Source organism: Letharia lupina (genome assembly GCF_014066315.1).
Source record: "Letharia lupina isolate WasteWater1 chromosome Unknown contig_15, whole genome shotgun sequence".
NCBI classification, from domain to species: domain Eukaryota; kingdom Fungi; phylum Ascomycota; class Lecanoromycetes; order Lecanorales; family Parmeliaceae; genus Letharia; species Letharia lupina.
This window is the reverse complement of record NW_023502984.1, coordinates 898,839-917,039: the sequence shown is the minus strand read 5'-3', so window position 1 is coordinate 917,039 and position 18,201 is coordinate 898,839. Positions and strand designations below refer to the sequence as shown.

General features: G+C 49.5%; 6 protein-coding genes across 6 annotated transcripts; 2 read left to right on the top strand and 4 right to left on the bottom strand.

Moving 5' to 3' along the window:
- Positions 1-431: 431 nt before the first annotated feature.
- Positions 432-906, bottom strand: HO133_002656 (uncharacterized protein; the record flags this gene model as incomplete). Its single annotated transcript, XM_037293581.1, has 2 exons — positions 432-781; positions 804-906. 2 exons carry the CDS (start codon positions 904-906, stop codon positions 432-434), a joined length of 453 nt encoding a protein of 150 aa, XP_037150410.1.
- Positions 907-3,033: 2,127 nt separating this feature from the next.
- On the bottom strand, positions 3,034-4,366 carry HO133_002655 (uncharacterized protein; the record flags this gene model as incomplete). Its single annotated transcript, XM_037293580.1, has 5 exons — positions 3,034-3,150; positions 3,199-3,432; positions 3,536-3,939; positions 4,014-4,237; positions 4,326-4,366. 5 exons carry the CDS (start codon positions 4,364-4,366, stop codon positions 3,034-3,036), a joined length of 1,020 nt encoding a protein of 339 aa, XP_037150409.1.
- Positions 4,367-5,692: 1,326 nt separating this feature from the next.
- HO133_002654 (uncharacterized protein) lies at positions 5,693-7,824 on the bottom strand (the record flags this gene model as incomplete). Its single annotated transcript, XM_037293579.1, has 3 exons — positions 5,693-6,558; positions 6,636-7,005; positions 7,270-7,824. The coding sequence occupies 3 exons, from the start codon at positions 7,822-7,824 to the stop codon at positions 5,693-5,695; spliced, it is 1,791 nt and encodes a 596-aa protein (XP_037150408.1).
- Positions 7,825-8,839: 1,015 nt separating this feature from the next.
- HO133_002653 (uncharacterized protein) lies at positions 8,840-11,059 on the bottom strand (the record flags this gene model as incomplete). Its single annotated transcript, XM_037293578.1, has 2 exons — positions 8,840-9,352; positions 9,407-11,059. The coding sequence occupies 2 exons, from the start codon at positions 11,057-11,059 to the stop codon at positions 8,840-8,842; spliced, it is 2,166 nt and encodes a 721-aa protein (XP_037150407.1).
- Positions 11,060-11,519: 460 nt separating this feature from the next.
- HO133_002652 (uncharacterized protein) lies at positions 11,520-12,821 on the top strand (the record flags this gene model as incomplete). Its single annotated transcript, XM_037293577.1, has 2 exons — positions 11,520-11,565; positions 11,626-12,821. The coding sequence occupies 2 exons, from the start codon at positions 11,520-11,522 to the stop codon at positions 12,819-12,821; spliced, it is 1,242 nt and encodes a 413-aa protein (XP_037150406.1).
- A 1,390-nt stretch (positions 12,822-14,211) lies between these two features.
- HO133_002651 (uncharacterized protein) lies at positions 14,212-17,809 on the top strand (the record flags this gene model as incomplete). Its single annotated transcript, XM_037293576.1, has 3 exons — positions 14,212-16,334; positions 16,381-17,169; positions 17,233-17,809. 3 exons carry the CDS (start codon positions 14,212-14,214, stop codon positions 17,807-17,809), a joined length of 3,489 nt encoding a protein of 1,162 aa, XP_037150405.1.
- Between the last annotated feature and the right edge of the window lie 392 nt (positions 17,810-18,201).

The window sequence follows — 18,201 nt, the reverse complement described above, 5'->3', positions numbered from 1 at the left end:
TCCGCAACCGCCTCCTAGTTCAAAGCGCTCGCGTGACTTCCAGACTGTCTTTGATCGAGTCTAACGTATTCGTTGCCGTAGTTCAGCTAATCCTCCAGCATCTTGATGATGGCGGAGATGAAGGACTCAAAAAGCTAGCGCTTTCCAATGAGGTGTTTTTGACGTTTACAGTGCCGAACATAGACAAGACGAGCTGGTGCGTGGCCATCGCAAGGTCGCCAGAGTCCACAGTGTCGTTTCATGGAAAGCGCGCAGGGGGCCATCCTTCTCCGAGATGTTTCTCGTCAAATGATTGTACCCTACGGCTAAGGGAACGACTCATTTGAAAGCTTCATGCATGGTGTCTGGGCGACTTGCGAAGCTCGGCACCGTCTCGAAGAAGGCCATTAGAGGTATGTCAGATCAACGTCAAATGCGCATCGATTGCTACATCATTGACCCATTGACCTTGAGATGGCGATGACACAACATGAGCCGTGATTTCCGCACGGTTGTTGGCAAGACAAGACTTCGATCGGAACGATACCAATGTGATTGTCGTAGCGCTTGATGATCTTAATATCATCAGGATCGATGACCTCGATGCGTTTCATGACCTCACTGGCCGCCGTCTTATTCGCTTTCTTGCCCTTCCCATCATCCTCGTTACTTTGGCTGTGTCGACGCGGCATCGTCACCGCTTCCCAGGGATCCGATTGGATTGATCGTTCCTCGGTTGATTGCATCTCGGTGGACTCTGGTGTGTTCAGAAGAAACAGAGAAGTTGTCTTCTGCAGCAATCCTGATATGACTCTGTCTTTTACCCTGAAAGTCGAGAGGATGGCGTAAAGGTCCAGGGTTCTCATGTGCAAGTCTGATCAAGAATGGTTCCACTACCGACAGCCCAGTTTGTTTGGATTTGGACATGATGTAATGTGTGCAGAATGTAAGGATCGATGAGACCTACGCGGTTTGTACTCAACAGTAGACTGTAAGCTAGTGAACGATACGTGGATAGCAGTCAAGGATCCTGAAGAAAGATCTAGGCTGCTCAGGGGGCTGCACGGCTTGTGGCCACTGTAAGCGGATTCTCAGGAGTGTGAGCTGTGAACTAAAAGTAAGCCGAGATGTCTTGCCTGCCTTTCTCAAAGGTTCGAAACAAGAACGAGGCCTGAATGATGACCTCGAATCTCACCCTGAACGCCTGAGATCTGCATTCAAGACAAATCTTTTCATCAAAGCATGCAATCGAAAACTATCAACGGAAGCAAAGCGCGCTGCATATATATATGTAGATGCATGTGAAAAAAAACAGGAGGACAGATGGATGGTGGACTTGACACATGAAAGAGAGAGAGAGAGCGAATGGACGGATGGTGAGGATGAGATAGTCGAGAATGTCGAAACGAAGAGAATACCAAGTCTGAACCGCAGATGAGAACACCAACCACAGTGAAAGGTGCAGCGAACGCTGGATCTCAGCATGGTAACAGATGATTGGCGTTGGTAGAGAGCAGAAGTGAAAGTGGGTAATCCTGCAGCTGGAAGGGGATAGAAAATGCTATCAAGCTCGAATCGACCCAAAGACACTAGCGCAACCCCTTGATATCTTAAGTAATATCAGCAGGTCAAGCCTAATTCTTCAAAAAATTACGGTTTCGAACCCAAATGCCTGCCCAGACTGACATGAAGACTTGAAAATACCTTGTGTCGGAGTTGGGCTAAACACTGACGTTGAACAAGTTTTGACTGAGCCTTGGCTCCAAAGCATGTCAAACGGAAGAAAGACTAGAGATGGTAACCGTAAGATTCTGGCGCTGACGCTTTAGCTCGTGGATACCGGTTGTCAAGTTGACCAAGTCAGCTTGAGTGTTTTGAGAAGCTTGCTCTAAAAGTTACTTGTGGAGACACAGTCGTTGTTTCTCAACCGATCAGTGCTTCTGTTTCGTCTACTTAGCATACGTTAGAGTGGTTAGACAGCAAGAGAGAACAGGAAATCAACTGACCTCCTAGCTTCACGGAATACTTAGCCAGCACACTCCCCGTAGACTTTTCACCTCCGACCTCACCACTAGTAAACCGAGGAAGACATGAACAAATTCATAGATCCCTTTATGTCTGGCTCTGCGACAGACCACCACAATCAATCTGGGCATTTTGGAAAGCTCCGATGAAGTACAATTACTAAACGTCCCAAACTCAATATGTATCTGCCGTGGGATGAAATTCTTGTGAGCACGAAAGGTGTTCAGAGAAAACGATACTTCCTTTCTTACCCTGTGAATTCAATGCTGAACTCAGTGAGCTTGGCTGAATAGTCAGTGACTTGTTCGAGACCGAAGAGATCATTCTGCATTTCATCACTCAACTTGCTCGACCCAGTAAGGAAGAACTAAATTAAGCCGAGGAGTTGCCTGGTTTGACCCCTTCTCATGGCCGATTGAGCGCATGGCGATACGTCGCTGCCGCGACTGGAGACGATCACCTTTCGAGTCTTGCAATAGGTCATGCAAATGCCGATTCAACGGTGGCAGCGAAGACGGTGGCTGCGGCGGTGAAATACTTAGAGTGCACGACAGCATGATGAGGTCAACGGGATGTGTTTGGTAGCTGTAGCATTTGGAAGCATCGATGAGCAAGTAGACAAAGGGAAGCCTCGCACCAATCCGATGGAGCCCAGCGGTTCAGACTCAATGGTATTGTATGAATCAGTTAGTGACCTTAGCGTAAGACCGCACGGATCAAAAGCTTAAGCGAGCATTCCTAGCCGTACACAGGTCTAAGTCAACAGTACAGAATGCATTCCGAGAAAAAGACACTCAGTAGGAGCCGTAGCCAAATGAGTGGTGATACATTGAGGAGAAATCCACAGATCCTCAGCATAAAAACCTTGACCAAGTCGAGTTAGCTGCTACATGATGGCAGAGACCGTGCTCTCCTTCGTTTGATATTGATTGACACCAATGTTCCGATTCGTGTTAGACATCTACGGACACTTATCTCTTTCTACACCTTGCTCCGTTTTGCGTCTCAAAAAGACGCCCATTTTGGTACCTAATCTTTCAGAGGCATGTCTTTCTGCTCATGGACTGGGCTCTTCAATTTCCCCGTCTCAAGAGCACTTCTAACATTGTCAACAACAAAGTGTTCCATCTTTTCTTGCGTTTCATACTTCGATTACGTCAGCATATTATATGTGATTCCAGGGGTGACACTCACGGTCCATGTGCCCATGTGAGGTAGTAGCAGTACATGTGGATTGTCCACCAGTCCTTGATGTATCTTTGGCTCTTCCTCGTAAACGTCCAAGCCAGCGGAGAACACTTTGCCATCACTAAGAGCCTTGACAAGAGCGGCCTCGTCAATGACAGCACCGCGAGCAGTGTTGACCATCACAACGCCATCTTTCATCTTTGAAAACTGCGGCGTTGATATCATGTGATGGGTTGATTTCTGGAGTGGTGTTAGTCAAGAGAGGAGGACGGATAGTTTCAGGGCAGGTGTGGCCGAACACAGGCAGAAGGACAAATCTGTCTCAGCAAAAGCGGAAACTTACATTCAATGGCACATTCAAACTTATGACATCACTCTTCTCCAAAAGCTCCTCAAAGCCCACATACTTCGCCCCTCCGCTCATCTCATCGCTCAGCTTGCTCCTGTTGTGATATTGCACATTCATTCCCAGTGCTTCCGCCTTCTTCTTGAAATCTCTTCCTATTCCTCCCATACCTACAATACCTAATAATTTGCCCTCTGGATCATGCCCCAGAGGCGGTGGAGTCTTCCCGCGAAATTCGCCCTTACGCAGGTTTATGAGAGGGGAGGCGAACATTCGGAGAGCACCAAGCATGAGGAAGAGGGAAGTATCAGCAGTTGCTGCGTCGACGGCAGTCGGGACATTAGACACGTGAATCCCCGCTTTGGTGCAGTCGGGAATATTGCACTGGTCGTACCCCGCGCCTGGTGGAGGAAGAATGTATTAGCACAGGTGGAACTGGACGACCCTCTTTGATAAACACCAACCTCTCACCCACCATTGTGCGCCAAGAATCTTAAGCCCGCCTTTCCCAACTCTTCGCATACCTCACCCTCAATTCTTCCTGTGATCTTGACGCTATTGAATGTCCTGTAGGCCGCTCTCACGCCATTGAAAGCGCCGCTGCGGCATTCTTTTAGGAAGTCTGAAGGATTGTCGGAGTTCGGTGTGACGAGTTGTGCGATTGAGGAAAGGGAATCAAAGGATTCTTTGGCGGATGGACTGAAGATTTTCACGGTCAATGCAGGTCTCTAGAGGGCTACAGAATAAACGGGACATGGTAGAGGATTGGTGAGGTATGGGACCCTACTGTTCAATATCTCCAAGCAATAGGACCTTGGGCTTCGACATAATGCAGGACGTTGTCTCAAATGACGGGTAAGGAGATATCTCTGTACAAGAGAAAGGGCAAGGAAGGGGAAGGATAGATGAGACTGTCGTACGAGGTATTTATCGCGGAGGCATATCCGCCCGGCTTTACTTTAATAAATCGGTGATAAGGGGACTTCTTTACCGCTTACGGAGGTCGGTAGAGTACCAAGAAGTCCTGCAGAGCGCTAGTACCAACCCTAACCCTGATCTCGGAAGGCAACCCTGTAACGGGTGACCCTAGGCCTATATCCGGGGCGCATAAATTGAATTCTAGGGCCCTTGTTGGGCGCGATACCGGGCCCTTAGCCTCCTAAATGGGCGAAGGCCAGGTGCAATCCCGAAAGAGTTCCAAGAGCCTTGGCTAGGCAACCTCCGTAGAGATGTGACTCATGTCTGTAGGTAGTCGTGGTATATCCCAGAGGGTACAAGCCGTTGCGAGTGTAGGGACTGAATCTAGTCCAGTCAGTGGCATTTCGAGCACCATCGGTTACATAGGCAACCAGAATGCGAGCTAATATGCAACTCCGAAAGGGCAGCGGCAGGATAGGGTTCGCCGCAGTTTGGATGCTGGCAAATGTATCTTGATTGATCTGAGGTATCCGGACAAGTAGGTCGTCTAATTTATGCCAACATGCTCAAATTTAGCTTTTTTTTTACCAACTCACCTTACGCAGGCTGCAGCAGGGTACTGCGAGCGCTGCGGGCTTTCAAGGGCGCCGAAATTGGCCACTGGATGTTGTATGATGGGAGAAGAGGCTTGAGGCGCTCGAGTGGCGTGCTGCAGAGGTATTGTTAGCATTTGAAAGGAGCGGCAAGTAAGCATGGTCGTAGAAGCAAATTCGACGAGGCTGCAGGATAATAGCTGCAAAAAGGCGGGCGAAAAGTGTATGATATTCAGCGGGGAGTAGAGGTGACCTTATGCTTTCTGTGTGTGAAGAGCAAAGAGCGCCTGCGCCTGCCATAGCGCCGTCAAGGGAAACGAGCTTCTGTGAAAATGCCTTGATTATCATGAAGAGTTCTTCCTTCACGCTGCTAAAGATGCATGATGGTATCGCTGTATTGTACATGCTTGAGCTTTACACCCGTAAGCCAGTCGTGTAAATCCTTTCTAAAGAACGATGACAACATGCTGTGACCGTAGTCGCCTCTCAATAAGATCAGTATGCATGTGCGGTTCCCTCCGTAGTCACTTCCCCGGACTTTGATGCCAGCAAGACTCCACCATCATGAAAGGCCTGATTCTCTTCGATCCCCATAATGCAACCGAGATTTCTTGCTTCTTCTGCCGTTTCATGTATGACCCTCCTAGCGCCTGATACTCGAGCTTCTGTGAGCCATGCCGCAGAGTCTTTGGACGACCTGATTAGTCCCCTTCCCGTTCGACTCATCCTCGATGAACTTCTTCGCCACGAACACCTTTGTCCTCGCACTGTCCTCGTCGTTGTTTGCAGGCTGCTGCAAGTTTTCCGGAAATTCTGATATGCGTGCTCCGACATGTCGAGCAACCATCACTGAATAGATGACGTCTCTGTTCTCCCGGCTGTCCAGGAGGCCGCGGCAGCTTGTGAGCGTGTCGTCGATTTGTTTGGCAGCGCTAGCCTCGTCGTCTTGAATGGTGAGGAATGTGTGGACGAGGCGCCAGAAGTCGCGCTCGCGGGTTTTCAGTTGGTCGTTTAGAGCTGTGCCATTGCTCTCTTCAGACGCCTGTGAAGGTGCTGAGGAGGAATCAAGATATTCCCCAGTCACTAAGTTTTCGAAAATTTCCATTCTCTTAGCGGCATCACGAACCCCTTCTTTGCTATCTTGCTCATCGACTGGTGATTTACCCGCAACTTGCCGGCACATTCCTATCATTGCCCAGACCACTGTGGCCTCGAGGCTCTGTGTGACTCCCCAATTTTGATAGTAGCTAGGGTGCGTCCGATCTATAGCGTATCGTTGAATGAGTGTTTGGAATTGGTCGCACAGCCGACTGTTTTGCATAAGATGTGTCATGCCCCTCAGTCCAAACCACTTGGTTTCCAGGAACTTGTCTATGCCGGGTGCGTACACGGTAATCCATATGTGTTTGATCTCTTCACGTGTAGCAGCCGAAATCGTAGTTGGTGGTGCAGGCGGAGGAGGGGATACCCCCCTTATACAGAGGAGCTCTTCGATCTTTGTTCGCTTCGCTAGAACGGTGTGTTAGTTAAGATGATATTGCCAACGCGAGATGCATGAGGCCCAGACTTGACTTGATGAGACTTACCTCGATGGCCTTGCTGATCCGACGCAGCTGATGGATACGGAGTCCCCGTCCCTAATGGCTCCTTGCTGTCTTGCATTTGTGCTGCTCCCCCTTCAAGTGTTGGGTCTATAGCAGCACCGTAGTCGTAAGGTTGGACGGTAGAAGTTTCTGAATCTGTCCCTGCTGGACCGTAGCCTTGAGAGCCAGCGTGCACGTAGCCTTGAGGGGGTGGTGGGTATGGCGACGAATTTGCAGATTGTGTAGAGGACGCAGCACCAAGGGCAGGCTGGATAGCTGTTGGCCCTGGTTGTGATTTGAAGATCGGGTCGTAACCTAAACAGTCGCGTTTACTTTTCTGACAATTTCTGCAAGCTGGATGGGTTTCGTCACACTGTGTGTGATAGATCCTAAAGTCAGCGGAGTCCAAATATGCTGTGTCGTTGAGTGTGGATTTATGATTTCAACTCCTTCACAGATCGTGAATATAAAGAGTGAAGCAGCCCACGCTCGCTTGACACGGTCGCTACTACCCGATCGCCCCAAGGAACTCGGTAAATGTTAAACGAAGACAACTACATCTGCATCATGGGGAGGGGGATTTTGACTCGTCGTTGCCCTGAGTGCGCTGCGAATTTTACAAGTGCAATTTACATACCTTGATGCGGCGCTTGCGACAAGTCAGACACCCAGTCTTTGTCCTCCGCTTGATCTCCTTCTTGTGTCGCCCGCCGGACATTTGCCTGCCGTCTGGCGGTATGGGGTATCGAACAGGGGCGTTTGGGTCGGAGGTAGGGGGTGGATATTGACCTTGTCCGTAGTACTGGCCCATGTTTGGTGGCATTGCGGAGCCCATGGGAGAAGGTTGTCCGCCTTGTTGCGACTGCTGATGTTGTGGCTGAGATATGCCATCAATCGATCGAATGGGAGGCAAGCTGATATTAGGATGAGCCATGTTCGATCCAGAGGGAGAATTAGCTTGCCCTTGCCCTTCAGGTGGAGGATAATTGAATTGAGCAGCCATAGAGGGCGCTGAATAGCTGGGATATGAATTCGGTTGATAGGACTGCGCGGTATCACTCTGCTGTGACATGACCTGTGGCCAGGGTGTGTGGCCGAAGTGTGGGGGTTGCGTGGAAGTCCAGGTACTCGTAGGCGTACCCTCAAGGCGGACAGCTAGGGAGGAATTGTTCAAGTCCTCGAGGAATGGCATCCCGCGGCGGCCAAAGTGAAATTTAGCGGCGGCCACGTTCTTCATCTAAAATTCCGCAAAAATATCGTTGAGACCTCCTCACAATCTACGATCGCTTTGGTAAGTCACAATTACATTAATTATATAAAGCGGAGTTGGGCATTTTTCGATTAATTAAATAAGTCTATAACAAGAATCAAAAGCCCCAGGCGCGGAGGTGGCTCGATGTATGTCAGCCTCGGGAACGGCTAAAACATCTCACCTGTGAACCGGCTGTTCATAAAAATGGCATCAAAGCTGGGTAGCCCCTTGAAGTATCTTCCCCGTATAGAGGTATGTAATCATAAGTTCGCGCCGAATGCGATTTGACCTCGGACAAAGACGGACCCCAGTATATGGTTCATACTTCATGTTTACTGAATCGGTGAGCACGAGTTTAGCGTTTAGCATTAGAAGCGCAGAGCGCCGTCACGTCTATCGATACTGAAGAAGCACGTCTGAAGACGATTCTCCTTCGATCTCCTTCAAGTCTTCAACCTCGCTTCCTCCGAAAGGAAGAGAGGAATGGAGCTAGAAGAGACGAAGAACGTTCGAAGGAAGGGTACCTCTAAGCGACCGTTTCTCCCGCAAGCCTCAACCTAAACAGATGGGTTGTGTTGAATGACAGCTGATGATGCAGTACACATGTGCCCATGTCATCGATGTGGATCCAAAGGGTGTGTTGGTATGAATGAGTGCTCATTCTTCTTGCTGGAACTATGGATTTCTCCACGATGATCCATCTTCTCGAAAGGATTTCAAATGTTCGTCCACATCTAGTTCACTCTTCCAATATCAGCCAGAGCCTAGCTGTCCTCGATCTCCGAGCGAACCCTCGCGAATTCGCCCTAGGCCAGGTAGCAATGCAACCCAGTGTCAGTAGACGTTTTGGTTGCTCGGCTCGATTTTAAGTAAAGCTGATAGTGGTGTTGCTGTTATTATTGTTGGTGGTGGTGGTAGGAGGTCCATCTCACAGGCTCGTTTAGTTGCTGTCAGATCATGAAGCTGTTAAGACCCTCGTCCAGTCAAACTTCTCCCATCTCTTCCTAAATCCATCGACCCTCCTATCTCCGCCTCTGTTCCACCGGCCTTGCCTCTTCACAATGTCGGGAGCAACATCGAGCATACCACCTATGATCTCCCTAGCAAAAAGATCACCTTTTGGCCATCGATTAGCATCTTCCACAATGTGACCAATTCCACCATCGATTTCGAACCACACATGAAAGTACGGCATCTCCTTGGCTAGCGTCCGTCGGAAAGCCGTTTTACCCTGACCTTGCTTGGCCTTGAAAAGCGTGTCAATGATCTTCTTGTGTTGCGTCCACTCCTCGTCAGATGTAAGAATTGCCTCCTTGAAGAACGCTGGTGCGGTCTCCCCAAGGCTGTACGGTAGTGGCACGACTTCCATGCCAGCATGCTTCTTTCGCTGTGGTACTGCGGCATTTTCGTAGAAAATGACATCTCTGCCATGGTCATGATACATTCGAGTGAGACTCTTCATGAAATTCTGCCAAAGGATTAACTACTCGCTTACAACAAAGGAATTGGTTCATCGACGTACTCTGATCTCTTCCCATTCATCGTCATCGCACTCCAAGAGATTGCCTCGATGTTGCACCGGTATGATGCATGCTCCGCCCTCACTGATCTCGGGCTCTGTAGGAAGAGTGAGGTAGACTCTAGTGGCTAGAGATACAATTGGCGCAACTGGAGGCGTATTTGTATTTTCGTGATGGCAGAGAGGGCAATTGTCCAAAATGCGGTTCATCATCTGAAGATCGGATATTGCCGTATTCTTGAGATTGATCTCAGACCGTTGTACACGCTTCGCAAGCTTGTTGGCGTTCTCGTCCATGTAGTCCAAATCGTTCTGAGTGAGAGTCAGCGAACTCTCATTTGTTTGGAAAGGAATACGTACGTCAAATTTCGCATCCTTAGCTATCCTCTCTGCGAAACGTTGTCCATCTCCACCAGCCTGGTTGCGCAATCGCCGCTCTTGCCGGACCATATCTTCAATGCTCATGTCTTCATTCTCTTCTACTAGGCCCCTCTCCCGACCCCGTTTGTTGTCGATCCTATTGACCTCGCCTTCACGCGACCCAGTCAACATCCTGTTATGCATGGCCCCAAGGACAACTATGTCAGGTTGTTTGCTCTTGGCCAAAGCAGCCATAGAATTGTTGTACTCAGCTTCCAATATAGCAGCGTTGGATGAACCTCGGACTTTGGCTTTCAGCATCTGTGCCTTGAGTCTATTCAGCGCAGTCTGGTCCAATGGCACGGTCGTTGCAAGTGGCTTCTCTGTATCAATCTCACGAGAAAGTTCTTGCACATCCGGCTCATCATGCTCCGGCCCGGAACCCTTGTTTCGCAGACCTGTATCTAACTTTCGCTCCTCAAACAGCTCACCACTTGGCTTTTCCTTCCCCACATAGCCTTCACCGTAAGTGTCTCTCCTGTCGAGCTCTATCTGCTCTTCTCTAGCATCGTCAAACGTTCTTAAATCTCCATATTGTTTTTCCGCCATCTCGTCTACGGGTTTCCCAGTTTCTTCTGCCTGTTTGTAGACACGGTTCAGCTTGCTCATCCGCCAATGAGCTCCTGCATCACCAAAGACGTAGTCGACCTCGTGTTGTGCGGGCTTCTCAATAAAATCTTCCGAGATGTCTCTGCCATCAGCCAGATATTGTAGATGATGCTTGTTCAACTCGTTTTCATGGATTTTGAGCTCAAAGTCGGCCTTTGACGGTCTTGACGTGATTGGCTCAAATGGCTCCCTGACACCCTTTTGTGTGTAGTCAATATCTGAGGCAGAGGGTTGTTCCATCCAAGAATCTCTCTTTGTTTCACCGATGGAATCTGAGGTTGGGATGTGACCGTCATTCTTCGCTGGCCCCCAAGTAGCTGGGTCCTCTGTCTCACCTTCGCCTTGTGAGGCCCCACGGTTCGTACGCTCCCCCCTAAATCCTAGTGATATCTTGCGATTGCCATGCGCCCTGTTGTTGTCATCTCTGCTGGTGGAACGCTTCGCCCTCTTGTGCCTGCGATGATCTTCTCCATCGCCATGGTGCTTCCTATGATGCCTGTGATGTTTTCTGCTTCCCTCGTGTCCATGACTAGACTTGATCTTCTCTTCCTCGTTCTTGCCCTCGGCCAGTGACTTTTCAAAGTCTTCAAGAGTCATAGTCACATGGCTGTGATTCTTGGACAACATATTGAGATAATGAACCCTTAGAAGATCAAGAAATATGCACGCGGAATTAGCGTATGCAGGAAATGTTACGATTCTTGGCACTGAGAAAATCGCACACACATCTATTAACTCCCTCTGAATCTCTTCCAGAGTAATCAATACGCATTTAAGAATAATTATTCTAAACCAAGATACTTAGTTTTATCTGCCCTATAATTTAGCCCTCAATTTTTGGTCCTCGATTTTGGTAGCTGATAGGTATGTGTGCAATTTTCTCGATGCCAAGAATTGTAACATTTTCTGTATACGCTAAAACTATTTCCGCTGTCCCCGCAGGAGATGGAAATCAACACCTTGAATAGTACTCTCGTACAACAGTGGAATCTCACAAATACGCACCCCCTGCCAGCATCCGATTCTGTCTGCTCATGGTAATTGTTATGAGCCACAGACTGAAAAGACAAGTACACACATTTTCAACATGACGGCTAAACCGCCTGTGGTCATTGTTTGTGTCGGCATGGCTGGTGAGTCTACCTTCAATGTCTACCACGCACAAACCTAGCTGATCACGCACGGTTGCATAGGCTCAGGCAAGACAACGTTCATGCAAAGAATCAATTCGCATTTACACTCAAAGCGTGAACCGCCTTATGTTATCAACCTAGATCCTGCTGTTCGCAACGTCCCATTTGAGAGTAATATCGACATAAGGGACTCTCTCAACTACAAAGAGGTGATGCGGGAATACAATCTGGGTCCTAATGGAGGGATCGTCACATCGCTAAATATATTTGCAACGAAGATAGACCAAATCATCAATATACTAGAGAAACGCACAGCTCCGAATCCGGAAACTCCTAAGGCCAAGCCAATCAAGAACATCATCGTGGATACTCCAGGCCAGATTGAGGTCTTTATGTGGAGTGCTTCTGGAAGTATCCTTCTCGAATCGCTTGCGTCATCGTTTCCTACAGTCGTGGCATACATCATTGATACCCCCCGGACAAGCTCGACAAGCACATTCATGAGTAACATGCTTTATGCCTGCAGCATACTTTACAAAACGAAGTTACCAATGATTCTAGTGTTTAACAAGACGGATGTCAAGGACGCCGATTTTGCAAAAGAGTGGATGACGGACTTTGAAGCCTTCCAAGCAGCTCTAAAGCAAGAAGAGGACGGCGGAAGCTTTGGTGGGGTGGATGGTGGTGGAGGATTTGGAGGAGGCAGTGGTTATATGGGATCGCTACTGAACAGTATGAGTCTGATGCTTGAGGAATTTTATCGACATCTAAGTGTTGTGGGAGTCAGCTCCATGACGGGGAAAGGTATTGACGATTTCTTTACGGCAGTCGGAGAGAAGGCGGACGAATTCGAGAGGGACTACAAACCAGAGCTTGAGAAACGAAGAAAGGAGAGGCAAGAAGAAAAGGCAAGCAAGAGGGAGAAAGATCTTGGGAAGATGATGAAGGATATGAATGTTTCGGAGTCAAGGAATGCATCGGGTGGTCCAAACAAGGCCGGCGTTGCCCAAAGACATCATGTTGATACCCTAAGCGATCTGGAGGACAACTCAAATTCCGAGTCTGAGGCGCAAATGGTTGAGCCAGACGAGGATGAAGTGGACGAGGACGGAGCAGAAGATGAGGCCTACATGGATGACGGACTCACAAAGCGCTACAAGCAGGCAATGGCACCTACCACTCAGGCAGCTTCCTCAGGAGGAGATTCCTCTGAACAAAGTTTCGCCAAATATCTACGGACGACTCAGGTGGGATAAAGCGGGCACAGCGAGCAGCTTGATTCATATTCAGCATAGCGAGGAGTGATGATTACCACTGCTGTCTTCTGCACGGCGATCGGTTCTGTCTACAAATCTTCGATAGCCTTGATGATATTGGCAGCATACAGAAAGGCAGGTCTGTAGGATAAACCACCTGAACATCTCATGATAGATATGGAAGACCCAGTGAGATTCTCAGTAATTGGAAGCGACAGATATCAAAGATTGCAGACAAAAGAAAGTAATTAGGAGCATACCTTACGTAGTTGCATAAGAAGCTCGGGCGAGAAAGATGTGGGTTCCGGTCCGTAGTCATCGATTTCTTGGCCCGCACTTCAGAACTTTGCCTAGCCTTTTTTCCTCTCGAAAATCCTCAAGCCCGTCCACCTCACCTCCGCTCAGCACCTGTACTACCCCTTCAATCCTCTGTTACTGTTCTGCTAATTTCTACCGATCAAGGGTCTTGTGATCATTTCTACGGAAGTTCAGAAGAGACTCGTCTATCTGCTACAGCCGGGTCCAATTCGCGCCGTGAAGACTAACAAGTTGGAGGTGATCCGCACAGCGGTGCTTCCGGGTGACAAGCAAGTCTTACCTCGTGAATATCTTCCCACTTCCGGAGCCAGGTTGTCAAGTAAGTCTAAAGACTCAAGGACCTTCCAAGAAGCTCATCTTCTTTTGGGTCAAGCGATTGTGAACTAACAGTGGTAATAGTCCTCATACTCATTTTCACTTTCGCCTCTACTTAGACCATTCCCCTCAAAACAACACTGTTGGATCTGATTCAGACTACAACCCTAGATGTTGGCAGACTATTACCGGGCTTCAGCTTCTGTGAAACCATTACACCAATACCTCTGATTGGTGGTCGCAACTAAGGTTGTTCGCGTACTGTGGTTTGCTTCACAGCACTGAGATTCTTCCAAGGCCTCCTCCCTCGACGAGCCTACGAAACTACCGCGAGTCCTCTTGCTTCCTGTTCTAAAACTTGCTCAATATTGCCAAGGAATCTCCTACCAGTAATCATTGGGACCAAAAAGCTTGTGTCCAATAAAAGCCGCACCGAAGACATTTATTGCATTTTCAGAACCAAAAGTCAAGATTAAAGCGACTCATACAACGGTCACCTCTCTTCAACACTGTCAACCTCGCATTCAACAGCCCCACGGGACAAGCAGCAAACCAACTGAGTGATAAACGTTCTTCTGGCTGGTAGGGCCTGGTGGAGAAAGGTGTGGGAGGCGGTAGTACCACAACCTTTTTGAGATAGGTGGAGTTTGAAGGCTCGGTCAACACCATACGTGGGATTACCACTAACTTATCGGAAGCTGCCATACCGGCAGAAAATCAGACAACCGATCATCAGCAACGATCTTCAGTGGACAAGATGGCGGCGACAGCGCAGAAGTCCTCCGGAGATCTGGGGCAAACAACTCCCGCTTTGACATATGCTTTAGCTGCAAAGGGCAGGTCCCCATCAGTTCCTTCGCTGCTACCTAACGGCAAAGCTATCTCCGAGACTGCGGAGAATGGTTTGAAGAGATCTTCATCATCTGGTAGCAGAGATACAACCGCGAATCCCACCAAAGCTCCAACGAAGCGCACAACCAGCGAAACTCGGACGCCACAGGTGGAGGGCGTCACAGCAGGCGAAGAACAACAGCGGGTTCAGCACAGTGAAGTCAATGATGTAACCAAATCCGACAACGCTGCAGCAAAGCCCCACTCTGCTGCGCAGCCACAACCAATGGTCTCTACTCCATCATCACCAGAGTATGGCATTCCATCCGCATCAACTTTACCCAAAGAAGACGACGCGTTTTCAACTGTGAACGGCTCTTCAGAATCTACTTGGGACAAACAGTCTCAGACATCTCAAAATGGGAGCAAAGGTGGTGAAAAGGCAGATGCTGAAAAGGAACAAGCCACAAAAATTCCATGGGACGAAGAAGCTGCTGCACCTGTCTCGCTCAAGGAAGCGCCACCACCACCAGTGAACTTCTGGCAGCAACGTATTGCGGCTCAGAAGCCCAAGCAGTCGACTCCTCTTCAGCCACCAAAGCCGGCAATACCCAATCTCAGCCCTGGAAACGCTAACGGTCCGGCCAAGGGCACCGAAGCAACCACCGAGCAAAAGAAGCAGGACGGTAAGAAGAAGGGCAAGACAGGTGCAGGCCCACTGGATGAACGCCCGGCTCTAGGCGCCGCTAGGAATGGAAGTAAGTCGGCCGACGCAGCCGATAAGTCTTCTACCTTACCTGCGCCTCCACCGCCTCCACCTGGGGACGCAATGTCGTGGCCGGCGCCAGAGAGCGCCCTTAACGAGGGGAAAAAGAAGGCTCCGGACCGGGTAGAAAAAGACGACAAAGATACAACTCAAGCACCCAAGCCCCACAAGGAAAAATGGGTGCCAATGCCTTTGGTTCACACTGTGGTCTTCGACACTCCGTTTCCTACCGCACGGAGAGGAGGCAAGCTCTCTCGTGGCGGAAGAGAAGGCGGTACACGCGCGGGCAACGTCGCGAATGCCACCAATGGTGCAGAGAAGCCAATTCTCCCAGGAATCGGTACCTCCACCAGCCAAACATTACCAGCAAGTGGTCTGGATCGAGGTAGAGGTGCTTTGAACCCGACTTCGACTAACGCCAACCTTTCGAAGCCAAAGAGAGCTTCCAGCGCGGGACCTGCCACCCCAAGAGATCAGCGAAAATTGGGAGACGCAACACCTACAGAGAAGCGCAAGGAATTCGAGAACGGTTTTGCAAAAGCCGGTCAGAGCAATGGCAATAATGGCAATAATGTCAAGGAGACTCGAAGACCGTCTGTTCCTGCGGCGGCTAAAGACCCACAACCAGAATGGTCAACTCGCGTTGTCCCTATGGATGGAGCCACAACCTCAACCAGCTCAGCACCGAGCAACACAGATGAGGACAAGAAGAACCTCAGCCTGGCTTCGGAGACGCCTGCATCCCCTAAAGCAGGTGGGCCTGAGCGAAGAAGCGAGGGTTCCATTAGACCACCTGACCTTGCGAGAGACTTTCAAGGAAGTCTCCCAGTGCGAGAACGGGGCGAGGGACGTCCAGAGCGTGGTCGTGGAGGATACCGCGGCCGAGGTGGGTCCAATCACGCTTTCTTCACCTCTAATCTGCCAAATGGCCATGGATTCACCAATGGTCAACAAGGACAGTACCAACCACCACCAGCCACTCCAGCCAAATCGCACTCCAATCAAGAAAGCTCACCGTCGCATTCTCAAAGCTCTTACTACCAACCAACTCAGCATTATGGCAAGCACCATCGTTCTAACTCGCGGTCACAATCAATACCCCAGTCTACGCCTTATGCTAGATTTTCTAATGGGCATCATTCGGGAGCTACGCATCTGGCTAGCTTGCAAACTGAAGTAGCAAATGAGTATGGCTATCAACCAGGCAACAACGGTATCATGAGCGCAATCCCATACAATCCATATTTGGAGATTCCTGTGTTCGGCATGGTGTCTATGCAAATGTGAGTAGTTCTGCCGCGCACAAGCTAGATTTGCTAACATTGTCAGGGAATATTATTTTTCTGTTGACAACCTTTGCAAGGATATGTTTCTTCGGAAGCAGATGGATTCTCAAGGATTTGTACCCCTGACTCTGTTGGCAAAGTTCAATCGCATAAAACAGCTCACAACAAATTACGCTACGATACAACAGGTCTGCGTAAATTCACCGAATATCGAGTACTATGACCCTCGGGTCGATGGAATCGACCGGGTTCGAAAACGCGATGGGTGGCAGCAATGGGTCATGAAGATGGAAGATCGTGACCCATCAGCGCAGAATGACGGTCCGCTGCCACGTCACCAGTATCCTTCCATGAATGACGCACATTATACATTCGACGATGCCTCGGCAATCTCACCTCGATCAAGCGCCGTGGCCAACTCGGTCGAGAACTTTCAGTTCCAGTCCCTCGACAGTGTTGCACCTCCTCCGTACGGCCAAGCCGGTCCCATTGGTGCCTCAAATGGAACTGACGGTTCTACAATCCGAGCACCACTTTCTGCTGCTGTCTCCGAGTTTTCGCCCGCGGTGCGGTCTTCCAACGCTCGAAGCTTCTCGCAACCCGATTCTCAAGGCCCAGGAACCAGCGTCTTCACCGACGAGCAAGTCAACAATCTCAACATCGTCGTTCGAAAACCAGTGACCGCCACGACTCCGACGCGTCCTCATTTCCACTCATCGTCTTCTCGAACATTTTCCAATGGGTCAATAGACGGAAGATCCATTAACGAAGAGTTGTCAAAATTCACGGACCGTCAGCCAGCCCCAACCATGAATGGAGATGCACCCGACAGGTGAGACTGAGTGGAAGCTCCCCTTTTCTGAGGATAGAAACTGACAAGCGTCAACTCGCATAGGATTCAGAGATCGAGAAGTCCATTCCCTGTTGTTTCGCCCGGCCGCCAGATTGACAATAATGAATCGCCACCAGTCCTTTGGATCAAGGACAGACAGACTGCAGTCACAACCCTCGATACTTTGCCAAACGATTGTGCAGCGGAATCATACCACGACTTCCGACGCGATGCATTAAAGCAACGGGAGCAACCAGCAGCGGACAAGGCTCACCACCATGATAACATGCAGAGCCTCTACCAGTTCTGGTCGCACTTCCTTATTCGCAACTTCAACGCCCACATGTATGAGGAGTTTCGTCAATTAGCCCTCGAGGATGCATCCCAGCGCGAATCTACGACTGGATTGCGAAATCTGCTACAATACTATGATGAATCCATCCTCAGTCAGAAGACCATCTCTGATGAAAAAATTGCCCGTGATTTCGTTGATCTTGTCAGGCTCGAGGCCAACAGCAAAGAGCGGCCGGCCTTCGGCAAACTTAGGGCTGTGTGGAGGAATGGAGCCTACAACATGAAGAACCGCTCCAAGCTCAGCAAGTTCCTTGACCCTGACCTTAGATCCGAGCTTGATCGTTGAACGCAATGACGTTCAATGATCTGTACATATCCACTTCCCAGCGCGCCAACCACGAATCAATATGGGCGCAGATTCTATGGCGACTGACAAGGTGGCTCTGCCATGCCCTACGACCTTTAGACACTCCTGGCTCTGGGAGTTATTCCGTTATTCCTTTTTACCGGACCCGGAGACTGCTAGCGATGTTGCATGGATGGCATTAGCATGGCACACGGGCGTTTTGGAGCATCAGCCGGGCATGCTCAAAAGAAACACTTATGCAGCGATGTCTGCGACGGATCTCTTTTCTATTCTACCATGTGTGTACAAAAAGAGTGCACTCTTGCTCGCTGCCTAGGGCCTGGGAGACGATCTCACGAACATCTCCCCAATGGATTCCTATCAGGTTTCGC